Here is a 19,877-nt window from a genome sequence, read left to right as displayed (position 1 = left end):
TCTGTTCGACCTGGAAGAGATCGACAGTCTATAAGTTGACCGTATAGGTCAACATGACAAAAGTAAACACCACAAAAGGTCGTCAGGTACAAACTGTTGACGCAAGCAAGAGGACAACCATGGCAACTAGACTCGCTCTGTAACCGCTGCTGTTGCCATGAGTTACTATTCCCAGTTGTAGTCCATACATGTGGCTTGTCAATGGTGAAAAAGAATAATAAAAAAAACACCTTTTTTTTGAACGTCTGTGCGCCGACCGTTGTCATTTCAAACATTTGAACCTGTCGACCTTTTGGATCTGGTGACCTAATGCATGTTGATCCTATGGGGTTGACCGAATGACTATCGACCCACCATGCTCTGTAGTGGGAAGGTGGGAAATAGCAGATCATACGGCCAGGGCCGCCAACAGGGGGGTGCTGTGGGTACAGCTGTCGCGGGCCCCGGTCTCTGGAATGGCCAGGGCAGCTCATTTTAGTAAGGGAGGGGAGAACGGAGGGGCCCAGACTGTAGTCAGTCACGGGCTCCAAATTTCCTAGTGGCAGCCCTGCATAAGGCTAATGATCCCATTTCCCCCTACCAGAGCCACAGTTCCAGTATCAGCACCTGGCGGAGGAGAAGAGATTCGAGGTGTCAGTACCACCGGGCCCAGATGTCTACACCCGACTATGCCATGAAGCCAACATCTGTGATGACCTGCCCGACAGCCCTAAGCAGCTGGTAAGGGAGCATGGGAGGGTGATTCTACTTCTGCCCAGACATCACATGGATAGAAGCCCCGTCACTTCCCAAATCACCCCCTTACTATCACAGCCTGAGCAGAATTAGGAGCCACCATCTTCCACATGGGCTGGAGAGGTGGAGACGCCGGCATGGAATGCAGTGGTAGAGTCCTATGTCTAAGGGGTGTGGCCAGGTACCACAGGGAGACTTCGCCAATCATTGTATAGAACAAAGCACCTTTATAAAGGAGGGGACAGTAATGTGTCAGGCCCAACCACTGTGATTGGCAGGACAGCAAGAGCTGTCCTTTGCGATACTAATCGTATATGTTAGTACAATGGGATCTGGATGTACCGCAATTGCTTAGTATATCCCGCCCTCAAGCTACTTTGAATGCATTAAGGGTGAAATGTACCGAGCATTGGATCAGGAACCGATTAGGAACTAAAGTTGGCCCCACTCCTTCCCCTGTACAGCCCAGAAACAGCCGCGACATTTTTTTCACCCCCAAGTAGCACCCACTCCTGTCCCATTAACAGATGTTGCAATGGACATAGATGGGCGCCCACCTTAGATGAGTTTTTGCAGCGTCAGATACTCTGCTCTGTGAACTGGCAAATGCTGTATATGAGACAGAAGGGGGCGGGGCCACTACTTTGGGCAGGGCCAGATCATAAAATGAAGCGACTGGCTGATAAGTGGCCTCACTGGTACGTCGGACTACCGAGAAACTTCCCTGTGAGGTCATTGGCCAATCCGCCTTCCAGCCAATCAGCTCCTCGCTGCAATGTTACAGGCTGTGTTTGAGAAATGACAGGAGCTGATTGGTTGATAGTTTATTTTTCTCCACTTCTCTCCAAGGCTTAGTAGATCTGTCCCTAATAATGGTGAATATCCATGCCCAAAACAGCATTATATAAGTTAGGTAATATAATAGTTTTGGCCATGGATTGGACCATTTATAATGCAGGCAAGTAGGCCCAATCCACACCCTACATTCGCAATCTGTCCAATGGCTGACGTCTTATCTTGTTCACCCTGCATATGACTCTCTCGGGTAAATTTCATATTCTATTGAATATAGATGTTGCCCATAGCAACCAATTAGAATGTACCTAGTATTTATTTAGCATCTCCTAGAAGATAATAGATAGAATCTGGTTGGTTGCTCTGGGCAACACCCCATCTATTATAGAACTCCCATCGTAGTAAACTTACCCCTTGTGCGGTAATCTGTGTCCTGCGTGATTGGTCCATGAGCGAAGCTGTCTGTTTCTATCCGTTTACTGTGCGTCATATCATAACTATAGTACTCAATGTTTTTCAGATCAGAGCTTCCCAGAATGCATCTCTCCCATACCAACACCTACTGCCTTGTCTATGTATTGAGGTGAGAATTATTATGGTATAGGCCATATCTCCATTACGCAGCATGAAACCATGGAAACAGCCTGGGGGGGATGAAGTGGAGAGGTTGACAAAACATCCAATCACATTATCACTGCCTTTATTTAGTACAGTCTTTGAAATGACAGTTAGAAGCTGATTGGTTGTTTTCATCAGCTTATGAACATTGGCCTATATTCTGGTTCATTCGCAAAGGAAAATTCCTTCTCAAATGGACAAAACAATGCTGCACTGCAGGGGGGGGGGCAGATGTAACTTATGCAGAGAGAATTAGATTTGGGTGAGTTATTTTTTTTCTGTGCAGGGAAAATACTCACTTCTTTATTTTTACACTGCAATATAGATCTCACTTTGAAGTAAAACCCCACCCAAATCTAATTCTCTCTGCACAAGTTACATCTGCCCCACCTGCAGTGCACATGGTTTTGTCCTTTTGAGAAGGAATTTGCTTTGTGAGTGAACCAGAGTGAACCAGAATAAGGGCCATTATCTCTCTCCAATTCCTGATACATCTCACACTAAGGCCCTTATTCAGATTAGATCGCAGTACAAAGTTGTTGGGAAAATGGGCAAAACCATGTGCACTGCAGGTGGGGCAGATGTAACGTGCGCACGTTAGATTTTGAGTTTTTGTTTAAACTGAAATCTAAATTGCAATGTAAAAATAATGCAGCCAGTATTTACCCTGCACAGAAACAAAATAACTCACACAAGTCTAAAGGCCCCCATACACTAGCCAATTTTGGTCAGATTTCGGACCAAAATCGGCTAGTTTTGATGTCCCCTCAGATCCGATGCGCGGTCCCGTGCGCATCGGATCTGCGTCGGGTGGTCGGACCTGCTGCACGTCCGACCACCCGACTTGGGACCTAGTGGGGCGACGCGGCGGTGGAGGGAGCAGGGGGGGCTGGGGACGCTGCGGGGGACACAGGCGGCATAGAGCCGGGCAGGGGGAGCCGGGAGCTGTCAGTACTGAATAAAAAAAAAAAGCCCATACAATGAATGGGCGGCCTGTGATTGGCTGAGCGCTCTCTGAGCCAGTCAGCAATTGGCTGAGAGAGCGCTCAGCCAATCACAGGCTGCCCATTCATTGTATAGGCTTTTTTTTCTAGCACTGCCACTGACAGCTCCCGGCTCCCTCTGCCCGGCTCTATGCCGCCTGTGTCCCCAGCAGCGTCCCCAGCCCCCCCCCCTGCTCCCACCAGCAGCCCTGCTCTGTAGCCCCCCCCCCCCCCTGCTCCCCGGGTTTTTTACATGTGATAAATCGAGACGATTTATCACATGTAAAAAACGGCACATCAAGTGCCAATCTAATCAAGCTCCCCCGGGGAGCAGCCGGGGAAGCTCAGGGGGAAGTCGGGGGCGACTTGTCCTAAGGACAAGTCGCCCTAGTGTATGGGGGCCTTTACTCTCTCTGCACATGTTACATCTGCCCCCCTGCAGTGCACATGGTTTTGCCCATTTTCCAAACAAATTTGTACAGCGATCAGATCTGAATAGTGGCCAAAGTGAGACTAATTAAAGAAATCAGAGTAACACAATTGCATCTTGTAAAACTTGTAAATTCACAACTTTGTATTAACACAAAAGCAGGTTTTTTTTTTTTTATTACTAAGGGGCCTATATATGAAATAATGGGGCAGATGTATTAATCCTGGTGAAGTGATAAAGTGGCCGGTGATAACGCACCAGCCAATCAGCTTCTGTCATTTTTTTTTAAACCCAGCCTGTAATCTGACAGTTCTAAACTGTTTGTCTCCTGCGTCATCACCTTCCACTTTAACCATGCAGGTATATGCGGTACATTGCGATAAGAAATGGTAGTAACCGGGCGGAAGCACGGGGTATAAAGCAGTCACCACCATGTTATGTATAGGATTCCTATCATGTGACCCTTCTATGCTGAGATCTGAGCCCTGACTGTATCCTTCCCCATGCAGGTGTTTAATACGTGCAGCGACAGCAGGCGGAAGAAAATATGTCCCTTTCAAGACAACCCGGAGCCCTGTAAGAAATACATTCTACGTGCCATGATTTTATTTATGTAACTGAAAAGTCAGTAACCCCTAATATACCATTCACAGCATTAGAGGGGTCTTTAATACCCCCTAGAATGTGCAACCCACCCCTTCAAATAGCAGCAAGTATTCTACCTGGCGCTAATCTGAAAGCAATACGTTTCTGATGTCACCAACAGATGCTGCGGAGCTGCTGATAGTCTCGGTAAAAGAGATACAGCATTACATGAACACAATGATGGTCACATTTATCAATCGTTGTGGGACGGTGCCGGAGGTCTCCTTTTGTGATAAAGAAGGTGGAAATTGTATCACGGTTCCCGATGCCAAGGTTGAAAATGACATGGTAATTAGATGGGGGAGAGGTTTCCCCCCGCCACTGTGTAGTTTTCCTGATGTTCTGACACTGGCTTGACGTTCTCTGACTCCACATTGTTTGCATGCGTGCATCTGGCTGGGCGGTGCCTAGGGAGCATGTCTGAATCACCTCCTAACTCACCGCTCGCAGACATTTAAAGATGGCTAACAAAAGGAATCTTCTAGTTCTGTACATGGTTCCGAGGCTGTAATGCTGATATATATCAGTGGATAATGACTACCGTTCCAATGTCTTTACAATAGTCAGGACTAACTATATGGGGTACTTGTTTCCTAGCACGGTGCCCAGATTTCCTACGTGCGGCACCGTAGGGAAATCGCATCGCATCGCATGGGTCATTATAGCGGCATGCGATGCGATGCGATTTTTTTAATGTCATTTTTTCTATGGTCATCGCATAGCATCGCATGTCCCCGAAAAAAAGTGATAAAATGGAGAGTGATAAACTATCAGCCAATCAGCTCCAAACTGCCATGCCACAGGCTGTGTTTGAAAAATGCCAGGTAGGAGCTGTCTGGTTGGTGGCTTGTCACTCTTCATTTTATCAATTTCATGGCTAAGTACATCTGGCCCTGAGACGGGAGCATTATCAGCCACGCACAGGAAAGCAGCCACTGGCCACTGGCGTGTCTGTGCACTGGTGGTGTGGTAATGAGGGAGGGGGAGACCCGAAACATGGACCAATTCTAGAAGACTATGTTGTGTATTGAAGCGATTACTGATTTACTTTCTTGCCTCTGTCTTCCAGGGATATTACCTCGCCAGTGTGGACAGAGATCCTAACCTGTGTTTTAAGGTAAAGTCACACTTACATTGGGCGAGATTCACCAAACTAAAAATGCTGGTTTTTACCGCATTTCCATATGCAGCAAAGCCCCACCGCCGGGGCTTCGCTGTGGCGGTTACGCCAGTTCTAGATGGCGTAACCCCATGGAAGCCTATGGGCTTCCCTTCGCGTCCCCCACCGCCCCGCGCCGATCCGCGTCGCACCCCCCTCACCTGTGTTCGGGCAGCCTCCTGCTGTGCTGCCCGGACCAGTGACCTCCTCCTGCCTGCACCTCTTCCGAGTGCAGGGAGGAGGAAACGGAGCATATAAAGCTGGGTAAGGGTTCCGGCAGGGAGGGAGGGAGGACCCACAGCACATCGCCGGCCATCGCCTTTGAGTTAATAATCGCATATGTTAGTGCATATGCGATTATTAACAATGCGAATGCCGGCGATGTGCAGCGGGGGTTATTAGTGAATCCCGCCCTTAATCATTTTCAATATTACATTTCCAGATTTTCACAATTGAAAAAAAATCGATTTTCTATGTTACTGTGCGGGGTACAGATTATGAGGACACATCGGCAGGCCAGCCATTGTGCTGACCCTGCGGCCAATCGGGTTGGGATCACTTGGTCTACAGCATGATGGTCGACATTCATTAGGTCGACACCATTAGGTTGACATGGGAAACTGTAGACATGGGCCTAGGTAGAAAGATCATTAGTTCGACAGGTCGTTAGTTCGACAGGGCATTAGTTCGACAATGTCTAGGTCGACAGTGAAAAGGTCGACATGCGGTTTTTCACTGTTTCTTTTACTAGAATGTTAACATAGTCGACATGGACACAGTTTAAAGTGCACCGCATCCCCTCGCATCGCTCGCTGTGCTCGGCACACTATTTTATTCTCCCACCACGCCCTAGTGGATGGTAGGGCATGAAATACCGCCTGTCGGCACATGTCGGCTCAAAAAACAATGAAAAACCCCATGTCGACCTTTTCACTGTCGACCTAGACACTGTTGAACTAATAACCTGTCGAACTAACGACATGTCGAACTAATGACCTGTCGACCTAGAACCATGTCAACCTTTTCCTATGTCGACCTAGACCCATGTCGACCTTTTCCCATGTCGACCTAATGCTGTAGACCAAATGACCGCATCCCGGTCCCGTGCGCATCGGATCGGATCAGGGAGGTCGGGCGGTCAGCACATAAGATCACGTCCGACCTCAGAGAACAGTCAGTCATTTGACAGGTATTTTAAGAATCGCAAGCGATTTATCACATGTGAATTGGCTCATCAAGTGCCAAATTGTATGTGAGCCTCCCGGGGAGCTGCCGTGCGGCTCACAGGAGAATTGGGTCCGACTTGTCCTAAGGACAAGTCGACCTAATGTCAATTAGCATTTCCTGGGGTTAAACGATCCCTACTGTTCTCTCCTGGTATAAATCTGAGGCATAGGTCACTGTTACAGATCCGGACACATCTTGGGACGCATCTAGCATGTCTGGAATTCCAGGTTGTTTTTTTAACAAACGCATTTTACCACGCACTTTCCAATTACAATGCGCAAATGTGATGTTATGATTTCGTTAATGTGTCTTGGCCCCGCAATCTGGCCAGCATGGGACAATGCACATTGTTATCATATCTTGGTTTATGTAAACTGTCTAGGAATGTTGCAAATAAATGAGGGAAATGCAGGGCCATCTCTACCGTTAGGTAGCTGCCTAGGGCGTTGGGATCCTAGGGGGCGCCACCGAGGGACTTGAAGGACTGGACTGTGGGTATTGGTAATAGTATGGGGTTGGGTGGGGGTAAGGGGCAGCAGGTTAAAGTTTTACCTCGGGTGCTGTGAAACATTATACCGGCCCTACGGAAATGTATATTGTTAATCATTTGTTTTTGGTTTGTGTCCACAGTTCACATTATTGAACCACACCCTGATCAAATGCCCCAGTGGAAGAGGTAAGATGGTCATGGAACACGTGTATGATGTCTGGAATGTATGGTGTGTGTATATACATCATGACAGCGTGGTGTGTGGGTGTCGACAGAGCCGCCGGGCCCCAGTAAAAATGGGTGGCAAGACACCTCTCAGGAACGCCCGAGAATAATCATTGTCCGTCAATAACAGTCATCAGAAGGCCCTATAGCACATTACAGCACCATATGTATTCTGTCGCTAGAACTCGGACTTGCACACAGACATTTTCAATTAGTTATATATATATATATGTGTGTATATATATATATATATATATATATATATATAGATCTTGACGTAATAGACTGATTTTCATGTGTTTATAGCTGTTTACTTATCGTAAAATCCTCAGTCATAAACGTTTGTCGGTAATAAAAGGTTTCCCTAGTGCCAGCGCTGCCTCTGCCCTCGTGCCAGGCGTTGTATATAAAGTCACGTAGTTGGAATGTTTCTGGAGGTATGTGGCCATATAAGGAGGATTGTGGCATTTATCTGCTTGTTTTGTGCTGATCTAAAAAGAAAATACGGTACTTGTGTACAATCACGGCTCCCATCGCATGCCATCGCATGCCATATGTAGTGGCATGCGATGGCATGCGATGCGATGCAATTTTACCGAGTTTTTATGCATTTTTGTTAAAAATCGCATGCGATTGCATGAGATCGCATGCGATCTGATGCGATGCGATGTCATTTTTCACAGAAATTATGGACATGAGTTGAAATCATGTAAAATGCACCCCAAATGTCATTTTTCACACTGTACCACCCCCACTATCAACGCCAACCCGAAGCGTGGCGAGCGCAGCGGTACGCGTCCTACGACCTTTTCATACCCCCACTATCCACGTCGGCGTGGAGTTGAGAATAGAAAGTGTGGCGAGCGCAGCGAGCCCCGCGAGGGGACGCGGATACCTTCACAGGTATCCATGTCCCCTCGCGGGCTTCACAGGTATCCGTGTCCCCTCGCGGGCTTCACAGGTATCCGTGTCCCCTCACGGGCTTCACAGGTATCCGCGTCCCTTCGCGGGGCTCGCTCCGCTCGCCATGCTTCGGGCCCGCTGCGCTCGCCACACTTTCTATTCTCAGCTCCAAGCCAACGTGGATAGTGGGGGTAATGAAAAGGTCGTAGGATGCGTACCGCTGCGCTCGCCACGCTTCGGGTTGGCGTTGATAGTGGGGGTGGTACAGTGTGAAAAATGACATTTGGGGTGCATTTTACATGATTTCAAGTCATGTCCATAATTTCAGTGAAAAATGACATCGCATCGCATCAGATCTCATGCGATGCGATGAGATTTTTCCGTATACGATGCCCATCGTGGGAGCCGTGATTCTACACAAGTACCGAAAATACAATAAATTCAAATGATGTATTTTTCCTGTTGTTTCTCATCAGACTGGAACATCGATATGAAGATGCAGCTCTTCGATGTACGGCTCACCCTGTCCTCAGACGTTACAGCCTCTTTCAGTTCTGTGATTTGCCACCGGAACCAAAGCACTGGGCACTGCCATCCTCAGTCGGTCATCTATAACGTGTCAACGGTAAGCGATAATATCATATTTAAATGGTAAAATGATGAATACATACACAGGCTGGCAAGTTACACAGCCCTCTGAGCTTCGTGTTATTTAGCCCCAGTGGTTGTCATGTATTATAGCTGCAATGGCCCTCAAGTCCCCCACCCACTATGGCCATCATGTTTCTCAGTATCAATTACCATCATGTTCCTTAGCACCAATAGCCTTCATGTATTATCGCTGCATGGCACTCATAATCTCCAGCTAGAATGACCACCATGTTCTCCAGCCGCAGTGGTCTTTATGTTCCCCAGCACCAATGACCATCTTGATCCCTGTGCCCAATAGCCATTTTGTGAGACAGCCATGCCTATTAGCGCCAATGCCTGTTATGTTATACAGCCACTATGATCTCCATTTTATTCAGCCTTAATGGCCATCATATCCCCCAGTCCCAATGGGCATCATGTTCCCCAGCCCCAATGGCCATCATGTTCCCCAGCCTCAATGGCCATCATGTTCCCCAGCCTCAATGGCCATCATGTTCCCCAGCTCCAATTGCCATCATGTTCCCCAGCCTCAATGGGCATCAACTTCCCCAGCTCCAATTGCCATCATGTTCCCCCGCCCCAATGGGCATCAAGTTCCCCAGCCCCAATGGCCATCATGTCCCCCAGCCCCAGTGGCCATCATGTTCCCCAGCCTCAATAGGCATCAACTTCCCCAGCTCCAATTGCCATCACGTTCCCCAGCCCCAATGGGCATCAAGTTCCCCAGCCCAAATGGCCATCATAGTTACATAGTTACATAGTAGGTGAGGCTGAATAAAGACTTGCGTCCATCTAGTTCAACCTATGTTTATAGTAGCTAATCCCTTGCTGTATAGTATGTTCTGATATTTTAGTATGTTCTGATATTTTATGCCTCAGTGGGCATCAACTTCCCCAGCTCCAATTGCCATCATGTTCCCCAGCCCCAATGGGCATCAACTTCCCCAGCTCCAATTGCCATCATGTTCCCCAGCCTCAATGGCCATCATGTTTTCCTAGCCCCAAATTGCATCACGTTCCCCAGCTGCAATGGTCATCATGTTCCCAAGCACCAGTGGCCTTCATGTCCCCCAGCCCCAGTGGCCTTCATGTCCCCCAGCCCCAGTGGCCTTCATGTCCCCCAGCCCCAGTGGCCATCATGTACCATTACAGAGGTTATGAAAGAGATTTTGCCTTCATAAAAAGCAGCCAATATATGTATCATAGTAATATTGTATATCCCTGGGTAACGCATAGAAGGAAAGTGTATTGATGGATTATGGTATATAATGATGTCATATTTTATCTTACAGGCGGGTAAAGAGGTGCAATGGTCTCTCCCTAAACCTGACATAGGCAGCTGTATCAAGGTAGGACTTTTCTTAATGCTTCATTGTACATGAGAAAAACATCATACCAAACATCATACCAATACCATACTCAGACCAATGTCACCTTGTTTAAGACTTCATTTGTGTTCACACCAATTCTAAAGACTACTTTTTTGGACTGATTCTGAAGTTTGAAGACATATAAATAAGGTTACATTTGAGTAAAAGATGATTAAACCATATTCAAGCTTAAATAGGTCCAATCCATTATATAGTATGCTAATATTTCTACATGTATGCAACAAAATTAAACTCAAATACAATAATGTTAACTGTCTCAATAAAACAAAAACAAAATAAGAAATATTATCTATCAAATGTAAAGGCCCCCATACACTAACTAGTCTGACTTGTCTGAAGGCCAAGTCGGACCTGATTTCCTTTGAACTCTTACATCCGATTTAGCATTAGATGCGCCATTTTATGCATGGGAGCTGCCGGGGGAGTTCAAAGGAATCGGATGCGAACATCGCAGGTGCCATAAAGCACCAGTAATGAGCCGCTGATTGGGTCAAATGCTGATTTATCTTTTGTGCTGCAGGTCCAACCTTCCGCTAAGACCCGATGTGCACGGGAACACGCATCGGATCTGATCAGACATCAAACTCCTGCGATTTAGCCACTTTTCACCTGATTTTTTGGGCCGCTCCGATGTAAACAGGCCAAATCGGACTGGTGTATGGTTGCCTTTAGTTATTATAAGCTCAAAAAGCTAAAACTTTAGTTTTTTTAATCATCTTTTGTTCTATCTTTGAGCTGCAAACTTCCATTTGAATTCAGTAAAAGTCAAACCCAAGTTGACGCGGCCAAAAAATATCAACCGGTTTGAATCGTTTGAGCATCTCTAGAGATTGTAGCAGTTTAGACCTTTTTTGGCTTTCTAAGTACACTTATGATTGGTGGATGAGATCTGGTGATGTGGGAGAGGGGATTGTATTTCACTGCTTTGCAAGTCTTGTATCGCAGCCGTCCACCCAGCAAAGATCCCCGGCGCACTGCGAATGGGGGATTTGCTTCAACATCCATTCGCCGGCTCGCGCGTGGGCCTGAAATCATCCATCGAATGATTTTTGCAGTGCTCGCAAATCAGTCTCTGCCGACAGATCTGCGGCGTCCTTCTCCGTGAATTGGGCGGGCAGCTGACGTCTGTTGACCCCGCATGGGGATGCCCAGCATTTTCCTGGGTGCATCCAGCATTCCCCCCCCCCCCTTTGCAAGTGCCTCGGAGACTATACAAGTCTCCAAAGGCACCAGCATAGAAGCCCTGCATATGTGAATATGTGAATATACGCATTCACAGAGCTTCAACATCAAACTCCGCGTGCGACCGTACAGGTGAGTTCGCTTATCAGAATCAGGGCATATGTACAGTATTTGACATTCCACCAGTTCCCAGACAGATGCAGGACCGGCAGTACAGGGCTTCCAGAGGTTAAAGCATCTTTAGGGCCCAGCTGTGCGGGGTATCTGCATCTCATGCAAATGGAAGGATGGGTTTCCATGACAATTCTCTTTAATGACGTGCTTTTGTTTTATTGTGTAAGCTGTAACTTTATGTTGTTTTATGGATCACCTATCTATACTTGCAGGTGTGGCGTTCTGACGTCCGTTTCGCCCATAAATATCTCATCTGCTCCTTTGACTGTAAGTACAACTTCTGCTTCTGTCACCCATTGCACTTACCTGAAACGTCTGTCAGTTTTGGATTTATATTGTATTTTTTTTTTAAATTGCAAAAAACTGCTGCACATAATATTGTTCTTTTTGTGTTTCTACGGTATTATTGTATCACAATAATTCGATGGTCAGCGAACGATTTCTCTCCCGTTCGGCCATATGCGAGGGCGATGTGTTGGCATACACACCCCCTTGCATGCTACTGTGGGGATTTCGGTGCCGGGGGGGGGGGGGGGGGTGGCGGCCATGCATCCGGGCGGCATTTTCCTGTTCGCTAGACTGTGCTTATACTCAGCCTAGCGAACAGGGCTGAATAAGGCCCCAAGCCCGCTTATCCTCCTTGGCCTGGTCATTGGAGTGTTGGTATCAGCTGACCCATTAGTCAGGCAAGGCTGGCTCATGCCTAGGAGTAGTTCCTACCAGTGGCGGTTTTTACCTATGGGCTGCAGCCCCCTCATGTAAAATCCGCCACTGTAGTGAAGCCAGATGTGGCCTGTGAGACTGCACTGGCTTCACTGAGACTGGCAGTGACTTCCTATTGGAAGTCTGACCTGCCAGTCACCAAGGCAGTCCCATTGGGAGGTGTTCCCTCTCTCCGGGACGCCACTGTCGAGCAGCAGCCCATAAGATCGGGGGTCTGCGCACGAGCCGGTCCCAATGCCTGTCATCTGTATTTTACAGGCGCAGGGACCGTGATTTCCCTTCTATGGGCTGTTGCCGAAGCAGCCCATAGAAGCTGGCCGCATGCGCAGTACAGATGTTGGTCCAGTCACAGTGCCCATTCATCAGTGTACAAGCGCCGGGAGCGCTGCGCCTGTGGCCGGGACCAGGAGGAGCGGCGGTCGGGGCGAGTGCCGGCATCGCAGCCTGCAGCAACCCCCTGCTGCCGTAAGGTAAGAGTCGCCACTGGTCCCTACCTCAGCAAAGTTGGAGGCCATTTTTGAAATGGATAAGGAATTGGTTCTCACAAATGATTAGAAAATATATACAGCGTTTTTCAGGAGTTTTCCTTTTTTTTTTAAAAATCTGTTTTCCTATTTGTTCTCTGCTTTTATAGTTTCCCACAAACATCTGGGCCTCATTGCTCTCGCTGCTGCGCTGGTGTCCATCACGTTGGTCTTACTCCTGTTCCTGAGCTATCAGCGGATATGGAAGATATTCACAGGTGAGAGAAGGCCCCGCCCATCATGTGACCTTTCATTGCCACTATTAGTAGAGGAACAATCCAGCGCATCGCCTCACCACTTCGCCTCACCTTGCAGGCTGTTTATAGTACAATCTGTATTTATGAGTTATGTTTATTGCTGTAGAGCCCTTGGGCAATGTGTTCTAGGACATTTTAGTGTTTGCAGACAATTATTAACTATATTTTACAGATGCCCCAGTCAGTACCGGATCAAACCTTGTGGTGGCCCCTAGGCAGCTAGGCAATTGAACCCTTGGGGACCCCGTCGCAAATTCTCTCCTAATAAATTTTTAATTTTACCTGCCAACAATTGTAATAAACCAATTTTATTACACAAAACAAACTTTGACTTAATTATTAATGCTATTAAATAAATTAACATATTTAGTTTTTTTGGAGTTGATTATATTTTCTATCTTTTGTCAACAATTTAAGAAAGCTTGATTGGGATTTTCTTTCAAGATAAAAATGTATATTATTTTGATCTGCTGTTGCGGGGCCCCTAAAAGTGTGGGGCCCATAGGCCGGTGCCTACTCTGCCTACATGGTAATAGGACACTGCCTACAGTTTATTATTGAAGTTCTTAATTGCTTATTTTAAAATATAACACTGGCAGCTCAGCATTTAATTAGCTGGACTGTAATATGTTATGGGAACCGGAGGCAGATGGTAGAGACAGCGGGGTCCGGGGGCCACTTGGAAACGCATTCTGATCCAATAATGCTCCCCGGTTAGATATTTTTCACTGGTAACTCCCACAATTCCAGCTGATATCTGTTATTAGCTTCCATAATTGCCTTCCCTCCTGCATTCTTCAGGAGACTCCCTGACATAGCAGCAATCTCCTTCTCTCCCTCATTAGTCCAGCAATCTCCCTCATGTCACCTAGCCCACATTACACTGTTACATCATAGTTACCTCCCCTCCTGCATTCTGCAGGTGACTCCCTGACATAGCAGCAATCTCCCTCTCTCCCTCATTAGTCCAGCAATCTCCCTCATGTCACCTAGCCCACATTACACTGGGGTTTATTCTAGTTCATTCTTTCTGACAAAATCCTTCTTAGATGGACAAAACCATGTGCACTGCAGGGGGGCAGATGTAACATGTGCAGAGAGAATTAGATTTGGGTGAGTTATTTTGTTTCTGTGCAGGGAAAATACTGACTGCTTTATTTTACACTGCAATATAGATCTCACTTTGAAGAAAAACCCCACCCAAATCTAATTCTCTCTGCACAAGTTACATCTGCCCCCCTGCAGTGCACATGGTTTTGTCCATCTAAGAAGGATTTTGTCAGAAAGAATGAACTAGAATAACCCCCACTGTTACATCATAGTTACCTCCCCTCCTGTATTCTGCAGGAGACTTCCTGACATAGCAGCAATCTCCCTCTCTCCCTCATTAGTCTAGCAATCTCCCTCATGTCACCTAGCCCACATTACACTGTTACATCATAGTTACCTCCCCTCCTGCATTCTGCAGGAGACTCCCTGACATAGCAGCAATCTCCCTCTCTCCCTCAGAATTTTGGGGTCTCTGGATAGCTGCTCAGTATGTTAAGATGACCCTGGTCCTATAGTGCACATTACACTAATGGCATTTGTTTGTGTTGATTTGTGTGTACCAACAATGAATACAGACTTGACGTCCTTGTCCCTTTTCATTAATATGCAAATCAAAAAACAGGTTTAGTATTGAAAAAAATATAATAATTACAATGGTTGAATCCTGTGAATACAATTGTTTAGGTGTGTGTGTGTGTGTGTGGGGGGGGAGAATAGATGTTCATTTAATAAGATATATGCACTAAGGGTTGGACAGAGACCTATTCAACCATGTACCGGGACAGATGTAACCATAGTAACCAATCAGCTTCTCAGCTACCAATTATATAATTTAGTTGATTATTGTTAACTGAAAGCAAATTGCAATGGGAAACTTCATTACTTTTCCTTTTTTATAAGGTTTTGTGCATTTTCCCCTTGGAGAGTTATCTGGTGTGTGCAAGATGCGTATATCAGCCATACACAGTTCTATATGGGACCCTTTGATCGGGTGTTGCCCAGTATTTGCGCCCCAACTGACGATGACTTTTGAATTATAAAAACCAGATTAAATATTTACCAAGATGGATAATGTAGTCAGCCAAGGATTAGACTGGTTTACTGGGGTACGGGGGAAAACCCAGTAGGCTCCAACCCTTCCTCTGCGGTCAGGTTCCAGACATACGAGTAATTTAATATACATTGTTACTCTATTAGAGCGTCGGTATCCTGGTAGAGTAGTAACATGGATGAAGATGGCTGCTTGTTTGGCTTCTATAGAAATTACCCTCCTAGCAATCACATTTTATACTGTATAATAACAACATGTGTATATGTGTTTTTTCTCTTCCTAGCTCCCCTTTGGAGGAGGACCATTCTGCTGGTGTATTCCCCAGATTCTGCCGAGTACAGGAATCTCATCTGTGTCTTTGCCGACCTGCTGCAAAGCATCCTGGGTTGCGAGGTCATCTTGGACCTGTGGGACATGAATTCCATCAGCCAGATAGGGATGTTGCCATGGTTTTACCAAAAGAGGGAGCTGGTGACTCAAAGAAAAGGGAAAGTGATGATCGTGTGGAGCAAGCGGAGCAAGACAATGTATGAACAGTGGAGAAGCCGCAAACTGAATAGTGTGTGCTGGAGAGACTCCAATAACCTGTTTGGCGCGGCCATGTCCTGCCTGCAGAAGGACTTTGAAGTTGTCAAGGAAAACAAAAATTTGCAGCAATATATAATGGTCTACTTTGACGGTCTTTGTGAGAAGAAGGATATCCCCAAAAGCCTCAGGAAGATCTCCAGATATCGCCTATTTAAGGACCTCTACAGGCTGGTCAGCAAACTGCAGGACACTACTTGCCTATCCCCTTCTTGCCTGATAAAGGCAGTTGCCAAATACCTCATAAAAAGGCTTATAAGCTCGGAAAAAAGCCAGGGCCTAAAGAAAAACATAGAGCTTTGCAAGCAGAAGCTTCTTGAAGAGGTCACCTAGCGGTGGAAGCGGAGGAGACCCGGTGGCTGGCAAGTTGTCCTAGTCTAAAGACAGGGCAGATACTAATTATGTTATTTCCTATCTGCAAAGGTTATGACCAATCGTGGCTCCAGAGGTGGGTCTGCAGCACAGTTTAAAATTCAAATAGGGGAGCCACTCCCACTGCCAGTGAGTCAGTTTGGAATGGCAGTTGGTGACATTTGGTGTGTCTCCCCTATTTGAATTATAAACTGTGCTTCAGCCCCCCTCTGGATCCGCCACTAGTTATGACAAATGTGTGTGCTCTTGAGTGTCCTCAGGAGAACCTCACCCAGAGGACAGGAGACCACAACATTAGGATTGCCATCCATTAGTAAAAAACAAGATATTTTTAGGAGACTCTCAAGGGGTCATTGAATAATTCTGATGTAACTGAAGATTATTGCAATATTTTGTATTTGAGGAGATAGTATTAACAAGATTGAAGGTCTACATCATAGAATGAACAATCAAAGTGCCACAAATATTGGATGCGTAGGTTCCCCCCTTCATCAGAGAAGTGATGTGAAGCAGGACACAACTTCTCAATGTCCTTGCATTTGTATCAAAGTCCTGACTAAGGTCAGCCACCCAAAATGTAGGGACTGCACCGCCAGAATCTGGAAATTTAGCAGAATATTTCATTCTTTCCTACCTGCTTTTGTAGCTTCTCTGCCTGAGGTTCCTCTTGTCTCCTGTTCAGTTGGTAATTGCCGGCGTCCCGGAATATTGGGACCCTGTTAGTATAAATGCACGAAACATAAACACCCTAACAATGAGTGAATATTCCTGCCCTCAGCAAGCCCAAAGGTTCAATAAATATCAACGAGGTTTAAAAAATAGTTCTCCTTACCTGCAACGAGCCCTAGGGTTCACAATTAGTAAACAGACCCCCCAAAACACTCCTGGCATTAAATAAGTAGTCCTCAAAGTTAACTTAAAAACCTATTTCCAACCAAACTTCCCTGACAGTAGTGTTGCACTCCTCCTCCTCCTCAAATCCAGCCCCACATAATGAATTGCCCCAGGAGCACCCAGAAATCAATACAAAAATCCCATCTTCTCCACCAGAAATAATAGGCACCAACCCTACCTCATTAACTTATATTGCCCCCCCTTAAAAAAATATGTTCCAACAATTAGCAAATGAGCACCACCACACACCACTAAATTTCTGTATACTCCAACCCCTGTCCCTTAAAAGCAATTCCTTATGAGCCTCCCATCTTACACCAAACTTTTTCCCATGGTCCTCTGCTTCTTTCCATTGGAGAAGCTGAGCCTTCTATCTGCCTCTCTTGCTCGCAGACATCCTAGCAACACTATACCCCAGGATGGTGCGCATATGTCAGGTGGTGCCTACCGTTCCACGCATGATACGACCAGCTGATTGGAGTAGGGAGGGGCGGGGGAACTCAGACTGAGGGTGCAGTTAACAGGTCAATGGATCTTAGAGATCTTCTCCGCCCATGGCAACATAACTGGCTGGCACAGCTTAACCACTTTTAGTTAATCCATGCCAGTCTAGGTGCATATGAAGGAAAGCACAGAGTTATGATAAATAGCTGAAAATGACTAACTTGTGCCGTTCCCCTGTCAGCAATTCCCGTTGCGTACAGAGATTTGATTCCTTCTGGGGACTCTGAAAGTGTAAATATGAACAAACTATTTTATTTTTTATACCTATAGGAAGCAATCACTGGATTTGTATCAAATGTGATTAAATTTATATATTGATGATTTTGAGATTATTTTTATGCACATAAAAGTGTACAGCACGATATATGGCCAGTTATATGGTACATTATATGGACCACAGCACAGATGGGGACCTTATAATCAAGAAATCTGACCAAATACTACCTAAAACATGTCTTCCTCATACCTCAGCCAGGAAGTGGCAGCCTCTTTTTAAATCCAAGATGGCTGACTGGAAGCCTCTTTATCAGCCATATTGGATTCAAAACAAGGCTGCCTCTTCATTTGGAATCGGGTGAGAAACATGGAGGAGAAAACAGCAGTAACCAATGCCAGTCCATCCATGTCAGTAACTTATGTCCCTAGTGGGGGAAGGTGTGATAATCTATATCCTGGGGAGCACTAGTTCTATGTTCCAAAGGTGGATGGGGCAGCAGTATGGTGCATATTCTATGGTTCATATCTACGCATGTATATATCTATGCATGTATATATATCCACATGTGTCACCATATCTAGAACATGCAACCATCTCACACACATTGGGGAATGTAATAGGGTGTGAGAATCAGAAGGTGAGAGATTTTGTGAGAGTTCTCTGGGGTTTTTGATGTTTTTTTTTTTTTTTAAAGCGGCAATCATTTAAATGATTGCCGCTTTAACAAAATAAACAACAAAGAACTCCCCTGAAATCTCTCCCTTTCTGATGCGATTATCAGGCAGTTGTTTACCTTAATGGGGTCCGATGTATCAGTGGCAGCTATAATAAACCACCCACTGTGAGTAATTCCAAGATGATTATAACGAATATATCCTATCAAAATATATATATATATTTTAAATGACAATCATCTATATAATCTTATTAATAAAAGACAGGCAAGAGAAACAAATGTAAAAGCCAGTGATTGGCAGGAATCAGCCCGATTCCAGCGAGATAGTCACCGAATTTAAAGCCGTGATTAGTTTAAAGTCAACCAAATTTAGACTTTAATCTAATTGCCACTGTAGTAATTATCTCGCTGGAATCGAGCTGTTTCTTGTAAATTGATGGCTTTTCTGTTTTGTCCTGCATATTATTGCCACGACAATTACCTGGTTTACTAATTACAGTTCTCAATGTCCTTTTTAATTTAAACTAAATTGACAGTAGAGAGAGCACGTAGCATAACTTATGGGGCTTACACACGTAGCGATGAGCGTTCTGAGCGATGCTAGATTGCACAGATCGCTGAGCTCACAGCACTGCACAACGATGAGCCGCTGAGCGATCTGTCAGGGACAGTGTCCTTCGTAAAAACACTGGCCCTGACCCCAGCGACCCCGACAATGAACTAGTTTAACCAGCATGCTGGATATTAATCGCCTGGGCTATAGAGAAGCGAGGGGCCGGACATCGCTATCGCTATGCCCCCACACACGGAGCGATGCAGGGGCATTTTCAAAGTAATCTAGTGAGATCGCTTAGAAAATACCCCTTAATTGTTACGTACGTAGGCCCCATAACACAACGTGGTGTTACAAGCGCAAGCACGATTATCAAAAAGCATCTGAAAAACGCTTCAGAACAAAAGCCTCCAGCAATAACAGTGGCTAGATGTATCGGACAAGCTTTTCACAGGCCACCGCAAGAAAAAGCGCATTTTGTATCCAATATGATCGCCCTTTTAAATCCAGCTGAAGACGCCGGAGGTTTGACAAAGTAAATTTATCGAAGCATGTCAATTGTGACCGATATCTGAACATCACATAAATGTACATACAGTGGGTGAGATTTAATAGAATGAGAGATTCAGAAAGTGAGAGATTTGGTGAGAAATCTCCAGTTTTTTTTTAAATGGCAATCATTTACACTGCAAAATCAAACGGGTTTTGCAGTGTAAATGGTTGCTACTTTAAAAAAACTGGAGATTTCTCACCAAATCTCTCACTTTCTGAATCTCTCATCCTATTAAATTTCACTAACAGGGTGAAATTTAATAGGATGAGAGATTATGGGTGAAATTTAATAGGATGAGAGATTCAGAAAG

General features: G+C 45.7%; 1 protein-coding gene across 1 annotated transcript in view; it reads left to right on the top strand.

The window, feature by feature from the left end:
- The window catches only part of IL17RE (interleukin 17 receptor E), a 69,838-nt gene extending 50,161 nt beyond the window's left edge, over window positions 1-19,677 (top strand). The window contains exons 6-16 of the mRNA XM_083155918.1: window positions 584-720; window positions 2,051-2,113; window positions 4,071-4,137; window positions 4,328-4,494; window positions 5,276-5,323; window positions 7,223-7,268; window positions 8,687-8,835; window positions 10,154-10,210; window positions 11,821-11,875; window positions 12,966-13,073; window positions 15,497-19,677. Of these exons, the coding sequence (XP_083012044.1) occupies window positions 584-720; window positions 2,051-2,113; window positions 4,071-4,137; window positions 4,328-4,494; window positions 5,276-5,323; window positions 7,223-7,268; window positions 8,687-8,835; window positions 10,154-10,210; window positions 11,821-11,875; window positions 12,966-13,073; window positions 15,497-16,131 (1,532 nt within the window). The 3' untranslated portion in view covers window positions 16,132-19,677. The remainder of the gene's footprint in view (window positions 1-583; window positions 721-2,050; window positions 2,114-4,070; window positions 4,138-4,327; window positions 4,495-5,275; window positions 5,324-7,222; window positions 7,269-8,686; window positions 8,836-10,153; window positions 10,211-11,820; window positions 11,876-12,965; window positions 13,074-15,496) is intronic.
- Window positions 19,678-19,877: the final 200 nt, after the last annotated feature.

The sequence above is a fragment of the Crinia signifera genome, chromosome 8 (genome assembly GCF_055691185.1).
Source record: "Crinia signifera chromosome 8, ASM5569118v1, whole genome shotgun sequence".
In the NCBI taxonomy this organism is placed as follows: domain Eukaryota; kingdom Metazoa; phylum Chordata; class Amphibia; order Anura; family Myobatrachidae; genus Crinia; species Crinia signifera.
This window is presented reverse-complemented; position numbering and strand designations above follow the sequence as displayed.